Here is a 23,633-nt window from a genome sequence, read left to right as displayed (position 1 = left end):
TCAAATTTGCACAGACTTTAATTAAATAGTTATTTTTAAAGGAAAAAAAGGAATAAATAAGGTAGCATTCCTTTTATCCAGGTGCTTTGACCTGCATTTGTGAAAATTAATGCAAAAAAAGCATCAAGCAGAATCCATCTTTTGTGTGTAACTGGATTCTCCTGAAGAAGTCCAAATGGGGGAACCAGGTTTCTCAGGCAATAACATTAGGAAACCTGACTGTAGCTTGGCATCTTAAGTTAATATAAACACAATCTGACTATGAGTGATAACTATGAATGATAAAGTGGAGCATCTGGACATTGGAACACGTCTATGAGAGAAACTCATCATATTACATCATGACCCACCTCTCCTAAATGGGAGTCTCCCAAGGGTCCTTTTGTTTCTGTGTTAGCAATGATGACTTTCACTCCTGGAAGGATCTAAAACAGCAAACAAATACTTTTCAACAACGGAATAGAGAAACCTCTTGGCAGCATGAAATCAACACTGCATGTTGCTTTACCTTCCCAGACTCCATCAGTGGCAAACTGTGTGGTGATCCTCTCTCAACCAGGCGAACCCTGAAGAAGAGGCAAGCAAATGGACAAAATTAACAATGTCATGTCTTCATTTCTCAACACATGATAAAAAAAGTCAACAGTTCACTTCAAAATTTGAAAATTATATTCAACTAAACTTCTAAACCAATAAGGACATTAAAGGAAAGACAGATAATCAAAATAAAAAGAACTAGAAGGCCAAAAATTATTACTTCTTGCCCTAGAAAAGTCATACACTAACATTATAATTACACAACGCATCAACTTTTTCTTGTGCCTCCCACCTATCATGTCGAAGAGCTCTCATGTCTACATAAACAGTGGTGGGGTCTGGTCCAGATGTACCCTTTAGAAAAACAAACGAGACATCAGTAAATTGTGTAATATGTGCAGCTCTGACATTAATAAATGCTTTATGTTGCCAGAGTGGAGGGGAGGTGGAAGCTGCTTATGATACAACTACTGATGAAGCAGGGTGGCAGCCAGAAGCCAACCAGCCAGGCTACAACAGTTAGGGATTTGGCGTAACTCAATTATGTAGCCACAGATTCTGTAGTGCCTGCAGAGAAAATGTCACAAGTGTAAAAAAGATGGGCTACGATGCCAGTTATTAGAAGGCTGCAAATAAACCAAATGAACTAGTTGTAACAAACGTACACAAATGTCACAAAAATTTTTTAATGCACATTGTTTGTTTTGCTGAAATTTTCAGAACCCTGCCATGAAACTGAATACTAATTCAGCTGCATGATCCATTTCTCAAGTACTAATTCTCGTTTTCAGATATTGATCCCTTCTGCTTTGGATTTGTCATCATTACTGCTGAGAACCTTGTCACAATACATTATGTTTTCCATCAGTTCTTTACCAGTATATACTCAGAGCACAAGCTAGCATTGAGTTACCATCTGGTTGTCAGAGCCACAGAGCAGGCCTGTTTCAGTTTAATGAGCTGAGCGGGTTGAAGGATGAAAGGGGAGTGGCGGGGGTCAAGCCAAGCAGAGGTTTCAGCAATAGAGCATTTTTTGGAAAATATCAATGAGACTTAATCAATGTTTGCCACAAAACCAAAGCCAGCTGCCTGATTAGTCTAAATATAAGTGTATCAGCCACGACTGTCAACACAGTGGAATCACAGTAGCACAGTTTTGTGACAAATAAGCAATTTGAAGGGCAGGAATGAATAAAAAGTTAAAGTAATGTCTCTCACTACAAAACTACTGGTAGAGAATAAATATTCATTATCAAGCATCAAAGACCAAAGTAATGAGATATACAACTAACACACATATCACTTAAGAAGTCTTCCCAAATAAATGCCTCACAGCCCTGTTCATGCTGCTAGCTCATGGTATAATGTACTGTAAAAGCATGAAGCCAAAGCTGGTCAGAGAGAAACAAAAGGAACACAAAAAAAATCTCTGATGTAAGGTTAAGCATGTTCAAATGTCATGCAAGATAACAGACACACGCACGCACTCACTCTCACACACACACACACACACACACACACACACACACATACACACACACCCAGCAGCAGCCCAATGAGGAAACGGCAACTCTTTTCCCACAGTACCTGCTCAGCCAGTTTCCCTAACCTGTTGGGCTGACGGGACAGGGCAGGACAAATAAATAAAGATGTGTGTGTGTGTGTGTGTGTGTGTGTGCGTGCGCATATTTATAGATATATAAATGTATTCACATACAGGGACACACATGCCCTCACGCACAATAATTAAATAAATAAATAAATAAATCACCAAGGATTGGAGAAACAAAAAGACTGAAAGGCCAAAGGAGGAAAGAAAAAAATCCTGATTTGTCAATTTAGTATGTATCTCGTTTTGGTGGGTAAAAAGTCCATTCTAGTGTTTCTCCCTTTTCATTAAATCAGGGAATAGATGCCATGTAAACTGCTGTCCAATCTGATTAATTATGAGCAAATTGCTGTGCAATCTTATGTTTATCACACATCTCTTCGATAAATCTGAATTGTTAGAGAGATTTAAAAAAAAAATAGTTCTGCACCTAAATCATTGCTCATTATGTGATTTGGACCTCTCAAACCATTACTAGCCTCCTGCTGCAGCTCGTCATCCTTAGATAGCTACTTACCTGCAAACAGATCGCTACATTAACCCTGCAGCCAAAGGTAGTGCTGACAGCACGTGGAGAAAGCCCCAGGTCTTTGAAGATCTTTGAGAAGGACTGAGTAAGTGCTATGCGGGGCCTCTCCTCTGCTACCACCATGCATGTACGCACACAAGCCAGGTTTACATTTCGCAACTGGAGATAGAAAAAAGTGTCATATAAACAAAAAGTAAAAACTGAAAAAAATTGAGGAAAAAAAAAAAAATTCTGAGGCAATTGTGCAACACAATTCATTAACTCAGAAGCCAAACTTACCCGCAGTGCTTCTGTCTGTGAACCTAGGCCCTTGGTGCACATCTCCATGACTGAATATGAACAGAAGGTAACTCGCACTTTGTATTGACTGACGGCAGCAAGCCAGAGAGACGCATTGCTCTCCAGTTCCAGAGGGGGAACCAGGATCGACTGGTGGCCTGAATAAACACTAAAACAGAGATGAAAACATTTTGTAGCAATGACTAAAACATGGTATTTTTGGTTTTGCCATTTGTTTAGAGCTGCTGATTTACCTGCATAGGCACCACAGAGCAAAGCCCAGGCCGCAGTAGGGATCTAGACAGATGGCGATTTGGCGGGAGGGGTAGAGCTCACACTGCAATTTAATGGAGCGACACAAGGCACTGGTGGCGGCGTGAGACATCTAGAAGGGATTATATGACACATATGTGAATTATGCATGAAAACTTAATTTTGAGTAAAATCCAACTTTAAAAATAAAACCTTTATGGTTTCATTAATCCATTATGTTTACCCATGGATGAGAAGAGGAGTATTTCTCATTACATCTGTTGGACTGTTGTCTAATGAAGCAAATCCGTCTTTGAATAACCTTTAACTAGAGACTGGCTGGGTAGCACGGTGGAATAGTGGTTAGCACTGTTGCCTCACAACAAGAGAGTTACAGGCTCGGTTCCCAGGCTCTTTCTGTGGGGAGTCTGCATGTTCTCCCCATTGCTGCATGGGTTTTCTCCAACCGTCCAAAGACATTCATGTTTAGGTTAATTGCTGACTCTAAATTGTCCGTAGGTCTGAGTGTGAGTGTGAGTGTAAGTGGTTGTTTGTCTCTGTGTGTTGGACTGCCGACCTGTCCAGGGTGTAACCTGCCCTCGCCCAATGTGAGCTGGGATTGGGTCCAGCACCACGCACGGCCCCGAAACGGATAAGAGGTACAAGATGAATGATTGCATAGAGCCAGGATCTGTAAATGTGCTGAGGTTTCCCCAATATAAACAATTTCATTTGTTTTGTTTGTAATAACCATTATATTATTATGATAGTAACCATTATCATTCAAATCAGCCTATGGCAAAATACTAATGTCTCTAAGTTGTTTAATCAGGCTAAAAAGGCAGGTAGTATGCTGACATGAGGGTTGCACCCTGTTGAGTACACAGATGGCTTGTTCTATAAAAGAGTACATCTCTTAAACATACTTTGACCCCAGCAAGGATGCCTGTCGTTGATACACTGAAGTCCAGGTAAGCTAACATCTCTGGGGTTGGAGGCTTGTACATCTGTGGACTCTTCTTCCTGGGGAGGTCATCTAGAAAATGAACAGAGGGAGAGGAAGAGCATTTTAAACTCAGACAGACAAACAGATAAATTATCTTTGTATTACTTAGAAATCTTATGTTTAGAGATGCTACAAGAAAATAAAGTGAAGACTTTAGTGGGCATACCTGTGTCCAGCACCATTGGCCAGCTCTTAATGTCCACAGCAGCAGCAGCCTCTTTGGATTTCAGCAGCTTCATTATTGCTTGTGTGGTCAGGATACAAACTGACTTACTTACCTTTAAGACACAGATACAGAACAGTATTACTATAACTACAGTACATTGTCTTACTTAAATTAACACATCATTGGCTGATTGTACATGTATACCTGGTTCAATGATTTTAATGACTGATGTGAAGATTTATATTTGCTTTCTGTTGCAACTCAGTGGAGTTTGTGTTACCTCTACAATCATCTTGACAGTGGGCAGGGTGGTGGCCAGGTTCTGAGGGTGCGGGGGTCTGACAGTGACTGGCACACAGCCAGCATAAAGGCAGCCATAGAAGGTAGCAATCAGGTCAATTCCTGCACACAAATGTTTACATTGAACAGGGTGTTTGTGATAATAATTAACAGACAGATTACTTCATGAAAAATGGGTTAGTGAAGAAATACAAGCAACTCTGTGCTCTAAGGGACGGAAACGAAAGGGCAAGTAGCAGGGTGGTAGTAGCAGCTCTTACCTGGTGGGTAGACAAGTGCTACATGGTCTCCAGTGTTTAGACGTCCCATCAAAGCTGCACCCACCCGCTCTGCCCGCTTGTGCAGCTGCAGACAGGAAGCTGTACTTGCCACCGTGCCCTGAAGAGTTCAAGATAAGAACAGGGTACATTTATCTATGTGATCTATATTTAATTAAGATAAAAGTTATAAGTTCAAGGGCAGATAGTCTTTATAGTCTCCATCACAGTTGTTAATTGATGTATTGGTAGAAAGATTGCGAACAAAATAGATATACCTTAGCATTCAGAAGAATGAACAGAGGATGGTCTGGAGTAGCCTGAGCTCTCCATTGTAGCACATCCTGTATATAAAGGAACTATTGGAAATAGAGAAAAAAGTTTAACTATAGGATTAGGATTAGCACACACAGCAGTCAAGACAATGAGGCAGATAACTCTTATCAGAAATGATTAAGTATGGTGACACATGATGTTTTACTGTCCATGAAAGTCAAGATATGATGGTGGTATATGAAGCTGAGAACAATAATGGACGTAATATATGATAGGAGAGGATTCTGTGTTCAGTCAGGTATCAAGAGGTCAAACCTGTCCTCTCCATCAGCTATGTCAAATTTCCAATCCTTACCTGTGTGAAGTGTTGGAGGTGATGAGTGCGTGAAATGACGATGACTATCTACCTTACGTGCCTGGTCATTGTCCTCTAGTTGTGCTACATCTCTCCCACAGGCTTGTGCAATCCTCTTGCCAGCCACCAGGTTGCCCACTATCATTGAAGCAGGACCAACCTCTGTCCAGCAAATGAAATTGTTAATATCATTCACATCAGTGACGTTAACAGCAACATTTATACCAACTCATTAATGAAGAAGAAGAAGAATTAGAGTAAGATGTTGTTGTTGCTCCATCTGACCCATGGTGGTTTACCTGGCTGTTTCTGTCTTGGCTTGGGCAAGTTGGTGACACAAGTATGAGGACACATAAGGACATTGCAGGGGTGCAAGGCACCCTCCAGGAAGCGCTGTTTGGTTTCAGATATGTGAATGCCACCCAGGGGAGCCTTTGGAAGTGTGTTGGCAGGCACCAGAGCCAGGCAGTACACTCCGACCTGGTGGATACTGTCTATGGCCTGGAAAAAGAAATGGGTAACGCACACATACACAGAGGAGAACTGGAGATCAGATCATTTGAATTTTTCAGGATCTAAAAACAAAATTAATTAAGCTCTTAAGCTCTTAAACCAATTTCATGTTGAATTATTCTTTATTTAATGGTTTGGTTCCATTTTCTGGCAAATTATGAATGATTAGAACAGGCTTAGTATGTTTTAGGAAAAAAATGTATATGATGTCTTCTGAATGTACTATAATGTCCTTGAACATATCATGAAACAAAGCCTTCAAAAACTGTTCCCAACAAACTAATAGCATATTAACAGTACTGGAACTTGGACAAAAAGGAAAAAATTGAAAATGAAGGCAGCACAGTGATTGCCTTTATTCCTTGTCATAAATTATCTCTGTGTACTGATAAGCTGACAACACAAACTTTATATTTTATTTCTATATAAAACAGTTAATATACTTGATTCACAAAGAAAGCACCCAAACTACATGCATACATAAATATGATGTTACAGGGTGATAACATGAAAATCACAGAGCACCTGAAGGACACGGCTCATCCATTGGAAGCTGTCCTCCTCAGAGGCATCTGGCCTCTGTTCTGCCACAACAACAATCCTCTCATCATGCAGTACAGACACGGAAAACACTGCTATCCTGGAACACACAACAAAATGACAGCTACAAGACTGTAGTCCTTCAATCATGCTGCTCATTTATTAATATGCTTTCCATTGTCAGTGGAGATGCCTGTCCAGGTAAGACTGTTGTACAAAATTGTAGTGTAGAGTTTATAAATAATTTTTTTTTTTTTTTTTCCGGTTCTTTTCTCTTTTACCTCCCCCTGTACACAAACTTCATGGGTTCCACTGCTAGTGCTGTGGCAACTACGTCATCTGCATTGTGCCTCCGCCCACTGACGACCATCAGACCATCCATCTTTCCCACGACAAACACAAGGTTGTCCTGGTGGGAAATACAAAGTAAATACAGAAATCATCAAGCTCTTTATGTACTGGAGCTGTTCATAAAGGAAACTTGCACTTTCAACTAACATGAGAGAGAACTGTGCTTTTTCATTTTAACATTTAATTCAACCACTGTCTGTCATATTTGATATGAAAGACTTCTTTTGCAGCACAGGAAGAAAAAAGACCTGTGAAGAAATTGTCAAGCAGTTTGTAGGGTAAACAATGAGCTCTTAAAGCTGTGGTCTGATACTTGGTGATCAAGCAATGCCAAGGAAAAAAATTATTTATGTGGATGATGTTTTTCAAATGAAGGAATGGAAGATTTAGAGAAAGAAATTGAATGAAAGTCACTGACAGATTGGTTCACAGACAGTTCCCACGTTACAACTGTCGCTGGTCTCACCTACACTGAAAATAACACACTGAGGCATATGAACCCCCTTTCACAAGCATGATCACAAGTTACTAAACCAGTGAGATTCATATACATTGCACTTTAATGGGCTGGTACTTACTGGTCCCAAAAATCCCAGCAGTGAGGTCCTGGTGAAGGGTCTGTCATTAATGGGAACCCCAGATGATGTTACTGGGATGGTCTGCAAGAGTAAATGCGGATATATGTGGTTGCAGTATAGGAAAGAAAATATTTAGAGAGCTCATCTAACAGTTTACTTACAAATCTGAACAGGTCGAGAAATTAAACACTCACCTCAAAGATGTTTTTGGTCATTCCCGGGAGGCCATAGTAAGCTACACCAGTGCTACCTGAGCTCATGCAGATCTCTCCAACCTCATCTGTCTGACAGAGATAAGGTGTCCCCTCCACTCGTACCACACAAATCAGAGCTACAGACACACAACCCGGAGAGGACAGGACAAGAAAATTTAACATCAGAAAAAAAAAAAAAATGGTTTAAAATAAATTGGTTCACCTTTTCCTGTCTGGTTCTTCATTCTTTTTAGTTAAGGTCTTCCAATAATTTAATTAATTTGATTTTTTCCTCATTCAACAAAGCACTTTTAAATTGTGTGTTAAATGGTATGTAAGTGACCACTGAGCATCTAATATCCCGTCATAGCCGCCATGATGCTGAAAGCACAGAATAAAGAAGCGAGAAAAAGAGAAGAGAGCTGAAGCATTGTTACTTTGCACACTGCACCACACAGCACCTATCTCCCCATAACATACAAAGAGCTTTGGATTAAAATACTGGAAATTTACTTTTCAACTAGATACTACAAAATATATTCAGGTTGTCCATCCATTTTGTCATTATCATAAGTGTTACCCAATAATGACAGTGAACTGTTAATAGACAGTACAGTGTACTGTACCTCCAGGCAAGACCTGTCCCACATCCTGCACCGTAAGGACAGAGAGTTTCTCCTCTGTGTCCACTCGGATGACACTGTGGCTTAGACCACCCATAGACAGCACTGCCTTCCCTGGGGGAGGAACACCCATTTCTGGAGGTCTGCAGACACACACACACACACACACACAGATTTTAATCAACAAACTGTGACAGGTATTTCTCTTTATTTCTTCTGCCTTTTATAGTAAACAATCATTAATGATCACTAATTTGTAATTCACTGTCTAGATGGTTATAATAAGATTCTTAGTTCATAAATGGGAACACATTAGAAAAAAAAGTGTAACAGAAAGCTGCATAACACTTCAGTTAATCTCTATGATAAAGAAGCAGAAATCTCTATCCTATTCCTGCAGGATCAAGCTGATGTTGCGGAACGCAGGATGATATAACAGCACAGCAGCATAGCAGGCTGCTTTGTTCCTACAAGATGCAGTAACAGCAGCTAACCTGCGGATGGCGACAGTCATGGCCTCTGAAGAGCTGGCACATGGACAGATCACCTCAGGTCGCAACCCACGTGCCTGGAACACATTGAGAAAGGCATCGCAGGAGGATATCGACCCTGTAGTGACAAACATGCACAGACACACACACACACACACACACACACACACACACACATATCCAATCAGATGTAAACATCAAAAAATTAAATACATTTTAATCTCTTGTGGCTTTGGGCTGTTTATTAAGGTTATTTGATTAAATGAAAACCTGGAGGTGGACTAACATGGGTTGGCTCCATCAGCTACAATCAACATGCGTAGGGAGGTCAGGCTGATGTCTCTCTGGTCTCTCTGGGCCAGCAGAGACCAGTGCATGTCCCTCGATTTGACCACTGCTACCCGTGCTGTACAGGCGACATGAAGACAAAGAAAGAGCCTGACAATGACATTCTCCACTCAACACCTATGTCAAGAAGGTTGACAGCCAATCACAGACCACACAATCTGACAGCAAATAGCATCACAGGCTGACTCAGTTACCAACAGGGGACTCAGCAGAGCTTAAACCAGAGAGGAATTTAATTTTATCCAGCGCTGCAGGCCTCTCATCCTCAACTCTGACCAGGCTCATATAATTGAACGGAAAATCAATTAGCCCAACAAACTATTCCTCTAATCCAGCCATTCCTGTCAAATCCTCTGTGAGAATCAAAAATGATATGAAAACATAGCTGTCTGAAAGGAAAAGAGAAAAAAAAAAAAAAGCTGCCATATTATAAAAATCTAAATTGGATAAGTGTACAATATGTATGCATATATATAATACTGTTTAAATGTGATAAAATGCATTATAACAAATGTGAATAATTTTTACTCAACAATAAAATAAAGACAGGCTGGCAACCCTGAGGACAACAGCACTGGGGTTAGCACTGCTGACCCACAACAAGAAGGTCGCGGGTTTGGTTCACGGGCCAGGGGCCTGTGCAGAGTTTGCATGTTCTCCCTGTTCTTGCGTAGGTTTCCTCCCATTGTCCAAAGATATGCATGCTTAGGTCAACTGGTGATTCTAAATTGCCCGGTGTGACTGGAGTGTGAGTGTGACCCGGAAACGGATAAGCGATAGAAGCTGAATGAATGAATGGTAATCCTAAATAGCTTTTCAAAGAGCTGAGATACCACCAGCAAAGTAACAATGTAAAGTGACAATGCAAGTGAACTGATCCTTACCTTTGTATGTGTGAACCTTCTGTATCCAAGAGAGGGGGTTGACTTTCATCAGTGAGTAAGGAATGCTGATTACATGCATCCTATTCATGACACTCTGAAAATAGACAACCAGCAAAATATATCAGAAATGGATCATAACTATACAATGTAACTACAAACAAGCTACAAGCCATGACAAGATTTTATCTATTATGGCTATGAGTGTAAAATAACAATGTTGGTACTACTACTAGAGGCCATGTATATAACAGTTAAGGCTGTCTTCGTGTTAGAACCATAAAAGAAGTATGATATTTTCTTTACAGTCTGCAAACTCTTGAGGAAACAGATAAGATGTTCCTGTCCATCAGGACATCACTAAGTTGAATGCATTTACATAGTGATCAAGTCCTCATAGGAAAAGAGTCAGTCAGAAGAATGAGACTTTTTATCAGCAAACTGAGCATAGATTTCCTCTACTTCGAATTATATAACCGTCCTATTGGCTCTTAAGACCACTCACAGTGAGAACACCATGCCATAATCCTGCTTCCCTCTTGAAATCCAGGACATTGGTTATGGTTTCAGCTGCAAAAAAAAAAAAAAAAAAAGGATTTTGTCAAGGTTAGGAGGAGAAATGGGTTTGAGACATTTCATCTGACATTCCTTTTGGTCTCTTGCACAATCATAGAACATCCTATTACTTTTAACACCCCCTCCTTAAAAATAACCCCAGAGTGTAGCTGCACTCAAGTGAATGGCCAAACTAAGTTTCAGACACAGACCTGAGCTTGGTGCAGGGGCTACTGGTGCAGTTAGAATTTATTTAGACCAAATCTGGGACACTCGATGAGAGGAGGGGCCTTAGCTCCTCTTCCTTACCAAGAATGTATAGTGTGTTACACATGCAAGGCGCTACACAGCTGCATTTTCCAAAATAATCATTAATTACATTATAATTGGGATTCATGAGCGACTTAAAGAAACAATTCTCTGCTATAAAAGATTAAGAATAGCTCTCTCTAATGAATAAGGGAGAACACCTTACTCACCTTCAGTGTAGCCACAGGCCTGTGTGAGGGCATGACAGTGAGCTAGCATGGCTGAATGGGATACTGTGATGCCCATGGTGCTTCCTTCCTTGCTGGTTTTATACTAGATATAAGCAACAGAAGAACATTTGAAAAGCTTCACTTCAAAATAATAAGGCATGGATTACATGAAAAAAAGTGGTATCAAATCATGAATCCATCCTTTGTTTTACTGGTAAGGTCAATGAAACTACATTTACCTCTATGTAGGCTATGTCATTGCTGGCTTCACGCATTGGAGGATGCCAATCTTTAGGAGGCTTCACAACATGTTTTCCATCTGTCACAAACCACAGCAAGCGCGGCCAGCCTGCAGAGACATAAAACTTGTTCAAACCAACTGAAACTATACAGACAGAACGTTAAAATGAGGATAAAACAGGTGGCACCTTTGAAAGTGGCTACCTCCCCAGTTTGGGCTTTGGGCAGGCCTTTCTGACAAGCATCTGTGGTCAGTGCCAACGTGACACCGCAGCTGCCCAGCAAAAAGCCAATCTGTTGACTTCCTGCATCCTAGAAGATCAATGAAAGGAGAAAGTGAAGTTCACTGACTGACTAACTGACAAAGTTAGGCAAATAGGTCATACAGCAGCCACCTATTAAACATATCATGAGAAACATAAAAGCTTAAAGAAAGGATGCTTTGAGAAAATGTGTGAATTATAACCACAGAGAAAGAAGGACGATGGATATATGTTACATGAAAGCAGCAGCAGGTGAGAAAGCAGAGTGATGGCCAATTATTAAAAACTGTACTGCTGAGCATCAAACCCCAATCGTAGCAGGAGTGAAACCCATGATCTGATGTGGGCTAGCTTGTATTTGATTGGCTGTGGAAATTAACTGAGAGCTAGACTCATGCTGAGCAAACTGTATTTTGCAGAAAGGCTAAGGATCATGGGAGGTGCTGGTGGGAGCGTGTGGAAGAAAGACATGGAGGTAGAAAGAGAGGACAGAAATAGAGACCAATGAAGAGAATAAAGTGAGTTGGCAGAGCTAGTGGGTTTCTGACTCCTCAGACAGTTGGCCTGTGATCTAATATTTTGACTGGAATTGCACATCATTTCACCTCACTCAAATCTCATTAATTACAGCACAGCGTCTGCCAACAGCATGCTTATAAAGGGCAATCAAGAACAGGCATTAATATTCAGCCAGTGTAACCAGTGTGGATGGATTTGTAAAGATGTGTTAGAAGCAGCAAGGCATTTTAACAGAACTGCAACTAAAACAGTTAACAGATAATTCCAGCACAATTATAATTGTGCAACATATAAAGTTGAAAACTAGACATTCTTTGGGACAAAAGAGATCTTAAAACTAATCAATACATTCACATTGGAACAGCATTACTATCAAAATGTTCATGTTGTGAATCATCAATCATTAAGGGGTCAAATTTCCAGCAGGTGTCAGTGCTGCCCTACACTGCTTGTAATTATTGTCGTTATGTCAGAGTAACAGGAGACATTACTTTGTTTTTGGCTTTACCTTTCTGGTTAGTGGTACTTCAATGGGCACAGGCACCAGCTCTGCCAGCAGACAGCCATAGAACGCCACCATGAACATCACTGGATCGTTGTTGGGGAAAACAAGTGCAACCTACAGAGTATCAGTGAGACAACTGTTGTCAAAATGACTTGTTTGGCAAAGTAAGACAAATAAAACACTTTGCATGGGAATAAATGTTATGTTTGAAACAAGATGAATTTCTAAAATTCTGTTCTTAGTTATATCTTAGTTTAAATATAAGGACATGAATAACTTTTCTTCTTTGCTCTTTTTTTCTTTTTCAACATTATCCAATGTTCACTCTTAGAAGTATGTTTTCAGATTTTACATCTTTACCTTTTTGTCTCTGCTGATCCTGATGTGACAGTGTGATGCTATTGTGTTAGAAATATCAGCTACCCGCCTAACCAACAGGACTGGAGCATAACACATGCAACTGACTGCCAGTGAATATGACTTACTCTGTCTCCAGGCATAAGTAGAGGTTCATTTCTGGTGCTCAGTTTGTTAAGAAGTGTATAAGCCAGTTTCTGACTGCGGGTCCACAGTTTACCTATAGAGGTAAACACACAATGTCAGATTTTGCCTTCTATTTAAGAACCACTGATTTTCAAATAAACATTTAAGTCTGTATATACTGTTTTTTTAATGTCTTAAATCTCGATCAAAGCTTCATGCCTACCATAGGTAAGTGTATAGACTGGCTTGCCAGCATTGTCAAGTGCCGTCAGACAGGGACTCTTGGGCTGAGTTGTGCCCCATCTTTGTAAGGCTGCTGGTAAAGAGGGAGGCCAGTTGGTCACCACCCCAAGAGGCTCTCCTTCCAGGGGACTCATCTGCTGGCCTTCTGGTTTTGGCTGGTTTGGATCTGGCTGCTGGACTAAATACATGAGGAAAAGGAGGGACATTTAGTCTAAGGGTGAATTCAGTGGGCGATTTGTAAAACAAAGCAGAATAAGGTCCTTTTGAAGCAGAGCCACCCAAGCTATCTCTGTGTCTTGAGATTGATATACAAATGGTACATTTTTGCTTTATACCACTCTCTTAAAGGAAGGCAGTGTAAGAAAGGAACTGTGGGACCAAAAGGCAATGAAATGGGAGTGACGGGAGAGGAAAAACTTTGTCATTACAGGTGAGCTGACTTTTGCCTGTGTCACACTCAGTTGCAATTGGGAGAAACTTGAAGGTACAAATTATTATAAAAGGCAGAAGTTTCTCTCTTCTTTTAAGCACCGTACTTGCTCTTGATTTGACTTCGATATCGCTGTCTCTAATCTACTCTCACCCTTGCCTGAACTTTGTGATAAGTGGAACTAAAGAGTTATTTAAGTGAGCTGGCAAGACAAATGCCCATCAATTAAAAAAACTATCAGGAACAGAGTTTGGTCAGAACCAATTTTGACTGACTGTGAATGTTTTCCACTTAGACCAAGCAGAACGCTGGGTAGTGTTGTATGGTATACCAGTACTTAGTAAGTGGAACCGCGGTACTGAAGTATTCAAAAAGATGCTATACAGCATTTAGAGAAATACCAGCAATACAGTATTTTTTTCTTTAATGAGAATGCCTGCCTCTGGCACTGCTTGCTGTTATGGGAATCAACGTGTTGTACTATGAGACGAACCCATGGTGAGCGGCTACAAGGAGGAGCAAGACAGTTAGAGACAGAGGACAGGGATAATGGCTGCTGTGGCAACACAAGACACGCCCTTACTCCTGGAAAAAGACGGTGCGTGATGTGCAATTTAGAAGTATTTCAGCTTCAAAACAAATGAAAAGTAGGAAGCCCAAAATACAGATACATCGGTCTGTAAACAGTGTTTCAAAACTTGTCTTGCCAAGGGTGACACCACCTCAAAATAAATAAAGTTAGTTAAGATAGCTTTCTTCTCATACAAAGCATTTTTGTGTAAGTGTATTTCAAAAGCAATTAAATTATATGTACAAATCTATGTTCTCAGGATATCAGCAGACTACGATTTCTTTTACTTTTATTCCCATTGTTTGAAGTTTGTGTTTTAAAAGAGAGGTTGTCCAGCATGTTGAATGACAAGGGTTTATATATTTTTTGTTTAACTTTTTTTTGAAAAGTATCAAAGTATCAAAATTCATATCTGTCATTTGTTATTGAGACAACACTATGACTGTGGTTTACCTTGACACGGCCTCTATACCAGAGTCAGGGAGGCCTGACAATTACCTGCCAATTTTCTGTGTTTATCCAGCCTGGCAGAGTACCACCTAAAACCCACATTGGGCTGGTTGGAATAGAGGAAATGGTTAGAAAGGGCTAGTCGTATGCATGTGTGTATGTTTCTATGCCCAGAATTCCCTAACCTCTCCCTCTATACACCTGGTGGTCTCACCTCAGCAAGAGACAGAATAACAACCCATGATCTATATGTGTAACTCAGTTGTTGATTTGAGAGGTGGGTGAGGTTAATGTGACATTTTTATCGCAGCTATTATGGGAATTTGATGAAAGAGCAATACTTAAACTGGAAAAAAAAATACAGAAATGTAAAAACATTTTGTCAGCTGTCACACTCAAGAGAGATGTTTTTGTAAAATTCATTATTTAACTGCTGAAGGCTCATGTATGTCATACGAGGAGGAATGTTTTTTCCATGATTTATTGAAATTTTAAAAGCATTGTAATAATGTTCAGGCCAACTGACCATCCAAAAGCTCCTCAAAGTCATCCACAAAGAACTCTCGCAGTGGTGGTCGCTTTGGTCTCTTCAGAGTGTTGAGCAGCTGCTGGATTTTAGAGGAAACACGGCTGTTGACTGGAACACCTACACAGTGAAATTGAAGGGAATGAAGAAAAACATAGGTGGGAAATAAACATGGGAAGACATGGGTATGGAGAGAAATACAGACATGGAAAAAATATGAAGTTGGAAATAATATATTAACCAGGTTGGGGGGATACAACAGAGAGACAGTAGAGACATGGGTAGACAGAAAAAAAATTATGGGGTCAAAAAAAAGAAATGAAGAGGGAGGGACGGATAAGAATAAGAGAGGTCAGTGAGGTGTTCAAATGTTCAAATGAGACAGGAGACAACCAGCTGTCACTCACACAGCAGAAAGACAACAAAACGGCAGACCATGACGTCCTCAACGGTCACCTTGAGGTCAAAGGTTATACTCATTTAGTTAGACAACACTCTATAGTCACTGTAACACTTTACAGGAAAAATAAATAAGAAAATAAGGAGCAGCCTGGCCTGCTGCTTAGCAACAAAGATGTCCTTTCTGCACAAAGTGATTCATGAGGTGTCTCAAAAGGAGTCTGTTTTACATACATTCTGCAAAATCTTAACATCTTTCCCATCCTAGTCAAGGCAAGATATACAAATATAATTTGATGTGTATATTAAAGCTGATCTTTGATTAGATTTTTATATTGCTCGAAACAAGAAAGCTCACAGTGAACAAAAAGCGGAACTACAAGAGATCTGGACCATTGTAGAGACAAAATAAATTCAAGGACAGGAAAGGAGAGAAAATGAGAGAAACAACAGACTTGAAAAGAAAAAAAAAAAAAGAGTGGGCATGCGCAGTTAGATTTTCCTCCTATTTCTGACATGGACACGTGCAGACTATATTCATCATTGGACATCATTTCCTCCATATGATTTAATGCTTAGTTCGGGGGGGGGGGGGCAGTGTCAGACATTCCACACAGCCACAGGAGACGAAGGCCACAGCTGCATTCAGCCTGCCTGATCTATCTCACTATAATAAGCCTGGCTCAGACAGACCCTGCCTCCTCATGTAGAGACAGACGTACTGGGAGTAGACTTTTGAGGGTCAGCAGGCACCTGATGGGCCAATTAGAAAGCCCAAGACACAGAGAACATCTGAGGGCCCTAAGCCCCACCCGCTCAGGGGCCTTGATCATTAATATAAAAGCCAAACAGGACCAGTGTCTTACGTTCAATATTATTAATGTTTTCCTTATTTCATAATTTAACCACCTACCTCACAAAATCACTGTGGCCAACATTCTTGTTGAATTTGTCTATAAAATACCACAATAGATCCTCACAATAACATGATATTTATATTGTGACAACTGCATAAAAAAAGAAATAGGGAGAAAATTTAAAGCAGTTGTACATATTGTTTAATTCAAACAAATCTCATCAAAAGATCATATTATTAAGTATGAAGAATGTAAGAATGGCTCCCCAGCCACTCTCTATGACTCTCTGCCTCAATTGATGATGGAGAAGACGACCCCGGTTGAAAAATGCATCACGTTGATTTTCCAGAGGAAAACAAAACAAAACAGGCCAGTAGTGTAAATTGGCTAAATATCACTATTTAGCCAATTTATATATCAACATTTAGCCATGTTGATATATCAGCTGTTTTAATAATGTGAGAATGCATTTTTTCTAAATGCTGTTCATAGATTACTTTGTAATAAGAGTCCTGCATCAGGTTTGGATACACGTTCAATATTTGATAGTCGGATTCATTCTTTTGTTAGTTTTAGCATTTTCATGGATTTGCCCGCAGTTTGAATACTATGGAGCATCACCAGGCTGCACACTTCAATTGGAAATATCACCCACAGTGCCATCGTCAACCACGGATTCAACCAAAGTCAATGTGTGGCATGTTTTCTCAAAGCAACTATGTGTCCACTTCATCAGCAGTGGTGCGAGACTGTTGCCATCAAAGACACCACTGTGTGGCTGGTGTCACAGAAAAAGAGCTTAGAGTCTTAGTTTGAGAAAGAAAACAAACGACTGCAAATGAATTGCCACACCTGCCAAAGAAATTCTTCTAGAGATGCTACTGCATTTGTAACAACCACACAGACACACACACACACACATACACACACAGAAATCTGCAGCTTTGCAAATACTTTTGAAATACACACATGGTGTACACAAGTGCTGCACTTGACAGTATAGGTGAAGGCAGGAACACAAGCACAAAAGCACAAAAAATAATAGCAGAGTGCACATACAGCAGACTGCCATAAAGGTGGAGGAACAGTTATAAATACCATCCATTAAATTGAGGGATCCTTCACCTTTCCACTCAAAGCCTAGAGGAGAGACACATCAGGATATCAATGAAACAGTCCTTCAAAATCTGTGGCTATGTGTGCCAATGTGTGAGTAATCTAACAGTAGCCTGATGCTTATGAAAGACTCAGACAGTTGTTGTATCACAACAACAAAGATAGGACTATTTTCTCAATAACCCATTTGGGAAACCTGCAGAGGATATGGGGGCTTGAAACACTTTGAACACAACAAAGCAGAATAGAAAGGAAAAGGGAAAAAAAATCCACAGTTTCTGTTGCTTTAATGTGTCAGTTAGGTGACTGGATCAGCATCTTTGTGGTGAAAGCCCAGACAACATACGCACATTCTTAATGAGCAGGGATAGATCAGGAAGGTAATGGCTCTGTTCTGGCAATAGACACTGGGCATTAAGTCAAAGCAGCTCTGCTCAGCTTTGATGCTGAATGACCAAAGATGGATGAGTGACAGAAATACGGCACAGCTTTTTATAGATTAGTTGACCTGATTGTCACACAGAGTAATGTCACATATGTGAGAAGTGAGAAGTGAAAAAGGTCTGTCTGAAGATATCATGAAAGGAAACAAAAACTAATTAACTCTGTGTGTGTGTGTGTGTGTATATATAATAAATCCGTCCTCTGATTGGTTTTGATTGCACTGGTTACTCATCAAATATTAAGAGTCCATTGTCAAGTTAGGTGATGGCCAATGATAACTGCAGGCAATGTTTGGTGAGTGAATAATGAATTCATTAAGTACTGATGCACTTAATGTATACAACATTAAGCGTTAGATGTTATTCCAGTCTGACTTAAACAAGGGGACAGACAGCATGGGAGAAATTGAGAGGAAGGTGACTTTGTGTGACTGTGCCTGAGTGACCATGTCTGAGTGTGTGTATGTAAGTCAGCAACTCACCATCAGCAGTCTCCATGACGTTGGTGTGGTGGTTGTAGCCGCGGGTAATGCCCCGCACCGAGGCCACCTGGGGCCGCTCTGCATGAAGCGAGGAGCGCTCCGACAGCCCTGTCACATCAGGGGGTGCTGAGTGGTTATCTGTGATGAGTGGGGTGTTGGGGGTTAAAAGGTGAAACGCTACCTCTACTATTGGTTGTTGAAACCAAATGAAAATGTAAAAAAAAAAAAAAAATCTTCTCTGACTGCTCAACAATTAGATTGAGATGCTAGGAGCCTCTTTGCCACCTGTAATGTGGAATGTATTTAAACACGTTCACATTTTACCTTCATTTTAACTACTTAGCAGGACAATGAATTGCTGTTTTTATTCAACAGATACAGTTCCCTCTGCAATAGCTGTATTCACAGAGAAAAAGGTGCCTGTGTACTTTGATTCACGTGCAGGTCTGAGGACATTGTTGTTGCTTCCCTTTGTCCTGCCTTTGTGTGCTCACTTCTAAAAAGGAAGCCTAACAATAGCTACACTGACATATTGTTAACAAGGTACAAAGGCTTCTTTAATCCAGATCGATAACCCCTTCCAAACAGCTGACCATGCTACATAAGCAAACAAACGTGTTTTCACTAAGATTATTCAAGGAACACTATCATATACACTCTCAACGAATTCATCAAATGCACTTATGCAAGTGAAAACAGTCCTCAGTACAACATATCTGCCACAAATATTACATTTTCAAATGTTATGATGATCAGGTTTATTGACACTTTTAATTCAAGTATGTGTCTATACTATGGATTTTTGACTTCTGCAAAACTTTAACACACCTCTCAATCTCATGCAAAATAAATCAGCAGCAGGGCTGTTGATTTAAATTGCATGAGATTAACCTCAATAATAACCATGAAGTGAAACCTCTGACAGCATCAAGCAAAAATATATATATTGAAGTTCTCTGGGTACAATTCTCCCCAACAGTGATTTACATCTATTGTTTTATTGTATTATCTTGCTACAATACATGCACTATATTAACTAAATTGTACACTGGCATCCATATAACCCTCAAATGCTTCCTGTGCATAGTAGTTTCGAGCTGTGACAGCCAGAATCAGGAGTTTGAGAGGGAAAGGAAGATGGTAATATGTGAGATTTATTTACAGGACCTTTCAGTGGCAGTCACTGCTGCTATTTTATGACAGCAACCTTGAGGGAAGACGAACTGGACAGAAATCAGACAGCTCCCTCCTAATAGGATATCGCTCTGCCAGCAACACGTACAGACACACAGGAGCACACACACACACAAACACCATCTCACTTTACTGCTGTTGAGAGACGGATGAAGATAAATCTGCTGAATCTCATTAACTAGCTTGTGACACCCGCATGGCAATGTTAAACAAGTAGCTTTGACAGGCTAGTGACCTTTCACATGACTGAATGACAGTGAAAAGGCAGATGGAGATGACTCATTAGAAAGATGTGAATTAAAACCTCCTTTTTCATATCTCATCAGGTGTTTTTGTATATCAGGAGGGAGATAAGGCAATTTTTATTGCAGATGTGTATGACATTACTATCTGTCTGCGATTAGGCTACAGCCTGAGCAATGCTGTACTAGTTCAGGTGCTGAAATCAACAAAAGTGGAGAATGGAAGCGTGCAGAAATTGGACTCAGATTTATGTTTACACAGACAGGGAATATTTTAAAATCATGCAGCTAAGCACGGACTGCACTGGTTTGTTTATGGACTGTACTAGAATGTAATTTTAGTGTGAAGGTTGCCCCAGTGAAATCATCACACTTTTCCCAGTATGCTTGAAGAGTGAGAAAGTTATAATTATTTTCCCAATCAAGTTCAAAAATACCTTTCTAGTTCAGGTCACAACCACACTATATACATTTTTACAGGTTCACAAAAACTAATAAACATTGGGAAACTTGTATTAACCTCTGCTATCGGGATGAGAGAGATATTCTAACTAAAAAAAAGGGGAAAAGATCGAGTTATCGAGTGTGAGACTGCGTGAGTCACTGACCTAGCTGGGTGTGTGCCATAAGGTCGGCCAGTGCGGTGGCTGCAGCGTTGGCGTTGAGGGCTGCGTGGGCAGTGGTGTTAGAGGTGGTGACGGACCTCCCTCCTGGATGGGATGAAGTGGATGACGCGGAGGATGAGGTGGACGAACCCTGGATGACACGGTTAAACCAGTGCTCAACGGCTGGGTGGCCGTGGCCCTGGTAGGGCGTGGAGTGGGGCAGACGTCCCTGCCGGCGCAGCGAGCCCTCGTCTTCTGATGCCGAGGAGGTGTCTGTGTTTGACAGGTCAAGACAGGGCAGTGTCACAACAGTGGACAAAAGCATGGGGCTTTCCCCATGGAAAAAAAACAAGCTGACAAACAGTGACCATGGAACTTTTCAGCAGGATTTAGGTGATATGTTGTCACACTATCTTAATTACACAAGACAAAGTATGTATAACTCAGTGGGATGACCAAATAATTTCAATTGAGATGGAAGTTACTAAGATGAAAGATGCTTGTTTTAATGTATAATGGATTGACTGGTCAAATATGTATTTCATACTTAGCTGCCTATAACTCAGACCTAAATCACACTAACACACAGGTGCTGTGGGAAGAGGTTGGAAGTTGTAGTTTTAAACAAGCATGATAATCTTGGGAATACAACTACATTTTCAGCTTTTCAAGAAAAAATATTTGATGCAAAAATTATATCTTGATGCATGCCTACTGTAGGTAGTGCTAAAACTATCCAGCAGCAAGAACAGAGATTTGCTGGGTTGAAGTATTTTGAGGTCCTCAGAAATGCAGATGATTGGGATAAAAACTTTTTTTCTTTTTAGCCAGTCAGAAAATTTAGAATATTACCAATAAACCGCCAAAAAACAAAACATGACGGAGTACTTCCACATACTATATTAAGATTGACATAATCACATGTTGGTGTAAAAGTAAACTTTGCAGAAGTATTGTATGCGTAAGTTATTATGACGTTAACAGGACCGGAGTCACTGATGATTTTAATGTCTCTCCCTTGAGGTAGTTATGAGCAGTTGGTCTCGGCTAAAATAGCCGAGACAAGAACAACTTCAAAGAAAGGTAAGGGTCTTTGAAAGGAAACAGATTCCACTTCATCTGCCAAGCTGCCAGAGATCATCGAAACTGCTCGAAAGCAGGCTGGTCCGAGATTTGCATTTTGCAGGGAATTGATGCAACGAAAAGGCTAAAAGAGCTTAGGCATCACCCACTTGAGAAAATGAAAAGCTCAAGTTATAAACAACAGCTGTTTTCAAAATCATCAAGAAAAGCCACACTTCCCCATTATTAAAAATTAACAAACAGAAGTGCTTGCTCTGTAGCTTCTGAAAGCACATTCTTAAACACACTTCAATGCATTGCACCAAGTCTCTAAGCATGCTGCCCACATGAAATCTTTAATAATGTGTAAACCCTTTTCCAAATTCAATGAAGTAATAAGAGAAAGACATTTAGAAAACAAAGACTAAGCCTGTGTGTGAGATCAGCACATGCCTGATGGATGTTCTCATGACTTACAAGCCTTCCTGTGATTAGTCTCACTGCTAATCGTTCGGAGTAGGTAGGTACAAGTGAAGTCCACCAATTGCAGGACTATTCAAATCAATGTTACTTTCCTCAACACTCTTTATATCCTTGCTGAGGCTGTCTGATGAAAGCTAAAGAAGATAGGATTAGAACAAGCGAAAATGTAATGTCTCTATATCTAGTGGACTCATGGGAGTTATCTTGCATTTATGATTCTGTTTGTTATTCCTCTGCCTCTCCAATCAATCTCAGCAACCTTGACATAGAGGATAATAAAAGAGAACATCAGGGAACAAATGCAAAGTAAAAATAGAGAGGAGAAAAAAAAATGAAAGAAACTAAAAGTGAAAATAGGCTATTAGTCACAGTTTTAATATAATATAAATAATAATATAATATATATACTCATATATATATACTCACTCTTCATTACCTGTTCTTATTATATATATATATATATATAAAATATATATATAAAAAAAATAAGAACAGGTAATGAATGAGTCCAAGGAGAACAGCTAGTTGATAGCAGATTTGGTTGTAGAGAGGAATATAAAGAAGAGAAAGTCTAAGCGGAGGCAGAGGCAGATATGACAAGACTTTAGTTTATTCAGGTGCCTCAATTAAATATCATGTTCATGCAAACAAAGAGAGGTTTATTGATAAGTCTTCAGCCCTGCAGCCTAACATTGATTGCATCCTATTTAGTGAAGTACCTTCATAATGGCAGGTTCCTGAAAGCGACAATAGCTATTCTCACTTTGTACAATTGACATATTGGAGCACCCAGGTTGAACCTAAGGCATGTGAGCTTGAACTTAATGTCATGAATCTTTTTGGATTCATGATATCTGTAACAAATACAGCATTTTGTATAAACTGCATTTTTGGATTTGTTGGCCTGTATTTTGTCAATGAGAAAGAAAAAAGTTACCCAATGAATGATTTTCAGATACAGATAAGAACAAAAATCTAAATGTTAATGTTAAGTACTATTAATGGATAAAAACTCCACATAATTTGTTTAAGGTTTGTCATCCATTTACATAATCATAAGCCAACACCTGTGGCTGCCATTATCCCTGAAAGAGCACCAAGATCCTTTTATATGTACAGTCTATAATTTTATGAGTCTGTGAAGTCAAAACTTGGCACCCTATCTAAATAGATTACAGTAGATAATTCAGATTGACTAAAAACAAGCAAACAAGGCCCCCTCCTTCTCCTGTTCGAACCCAAATGTCTGAGCTCTTAATCCGGTTACTTGCTCTAACACTGTGTCCTCTCTTTACCCAAAACATGAGGCTCTAAGGCCACCCAACTTATATCTGACAGAATAAAGCCACTTTATTCAGTTTTTGAGAGACTGGAAAGCTTTCTATCAACAAATCTCAGACA

At 40.0% G+C, this 23,633-nt stretch overlaps 1 protein-coding gene across 5 annotated transcripts in view; it reads right to left on the bottom strand.

The window, feature by feature from the left end:
* Positions 1 to 23,633, bottom strand: part of dip2a (disco-interacting protein 2 homolog A) — a 77,692-nt gene that overhangs the window by 3,836 nt on the left and 50,223 nt on the right. For 2 of the 5 annotated variants that reach the window (XM_029530113.1, XM_029530117.1), the window contains exons 5-36: positions 20,691 to 20,960; positions 18,647 to 18,784; positions 17,704 to 17,745; positions 15,350 to 15,469; positions 13,353 to 13,550; positions 13,132 to 13,223; positions 12,650 to 12,760; positions 11,548 to 11,671; positions 11,359 to 11,468; positions 11,120 to 11,222; positions 10,591 to 10,655; positions 10,089 to 10,182; positions 9,143 to 9,262; positions 8,860 to 8,974; positions 8,369 to 8,508; positions 7,743 to 7,879; positions 7,549 to 7,629; positions 6,901 to 7,028; positions 6,605 to 6,719; positions 5,866 to 6,067; positions 5,619 to 5,728; positions 5,214 to 5,294; positions 4,939 to 5,056; positions 4,659 to 4,780; positions 4,379 to 4,490; positions 4,133 to 4,242; positions 3,209 to 3,339; positions 2,955 to 3,123; positions 2,664 to 2,834; positions 830 to 891; positions 509 to 566; positions 351 to 425 (exon numbers count right to left, since the gene is read on the bottom strand). In XM_029530113.1, the coding sequence (XP_029385973.1) occupies positions 351 to 425; positions 509 to 566; positions 830 to 891; positions 2,664 to 2,834; positions 2,955 to 3,123; positions 3,209 to 3,339; positions 4,133 to 4,242; positions 4,379 to 4,490; positions 4,659 to 4,780; positions 4,939 to 5,056; positions 5,214 to 5,294; positions 5,619 to 5,728; positions 5,866 to 6,067; positions 6,605 to 6,719; positions 6,901 to 7,028; positions 7,549 to 7,629; positions 7,743 to 7,879; positions 8,369 to 8,508; positions 8,860 to 8,974; positions 9,143 to 9,262; positions 10,089 to 10,182; positions 10,591 to 10,655; positions 11,120 to 11,222; positions 11,359 to 11,468; positions 11,548 to 11,671; positions 12,650 to 12,760; positions 13,132 to 13,223; positions 13,353 to 13,550; positions 15,350 to 15,469; positions 17,704 to 17,745; positions 18,647 to 18,784; positions 20,691 to 20,960 (3,824 nt within the window). The remainder of the gene's footprint in view (positions 1 to 350; positions 426 to 508; positions 567 to 829; positions 892 to 2,663; positions 2,835 to 2,954; positions 3,124 to 3,208; positions 3,340 to 4,132; positions 4,243 to 4,378; positions 4,491 to 4,658; positions 4,781 to 4,938; positions 5,057 to 5,213; positions 5,295 to 5,618; positions 5,729 to 5,865; positions 6,068 to 6,604; positions 6,720 to 6,900; positions 7,029 to 7,548; positions 7,630 to 7,742; positions 7,880 to 8,368; positions 8,509 to 8,859; positions 8,975 to 9,142; positions 9,263 to 10,088; positions 10,183 to 10,590; positions 10,656 to 11,119; positions 11,223 to 11,358; positions 11,469 to 11,547; positions 11,672 to 12,649; positions 12,761 to 13,131; positions 13,224 to 13,352; positions 13,551 to 15,349; positions 15,470 to 17,703; positions 17,746 to 18,646; positions 18,785 to 20,690; positions 20,961 to 23,633) is intronic. The other 3 variants (XM_029530114.1, XM_029530115.1, XM_029530116.1) reach the window with 3 other exon arrangements.

The sequence above is a fragment of the Echeneis naucrates genome, chromosome 21 (genome assembly GCF_900963305.1).
Source record: "Echeneis naucrates chromosome 21, fEcheNa1.1, whole genome shotgun sequence".
NCBI lineage: Eukaryota > Metazoa > Chordata > Actinopteri > Carangiformes > Echeneidae > Echeneis > Echeneis naucrates.
The sequence above is the reverse complement of the archived record's forward strand: the minus strand, read 5'-3'. Positions and strand labels throughout refer to the sequence as shown.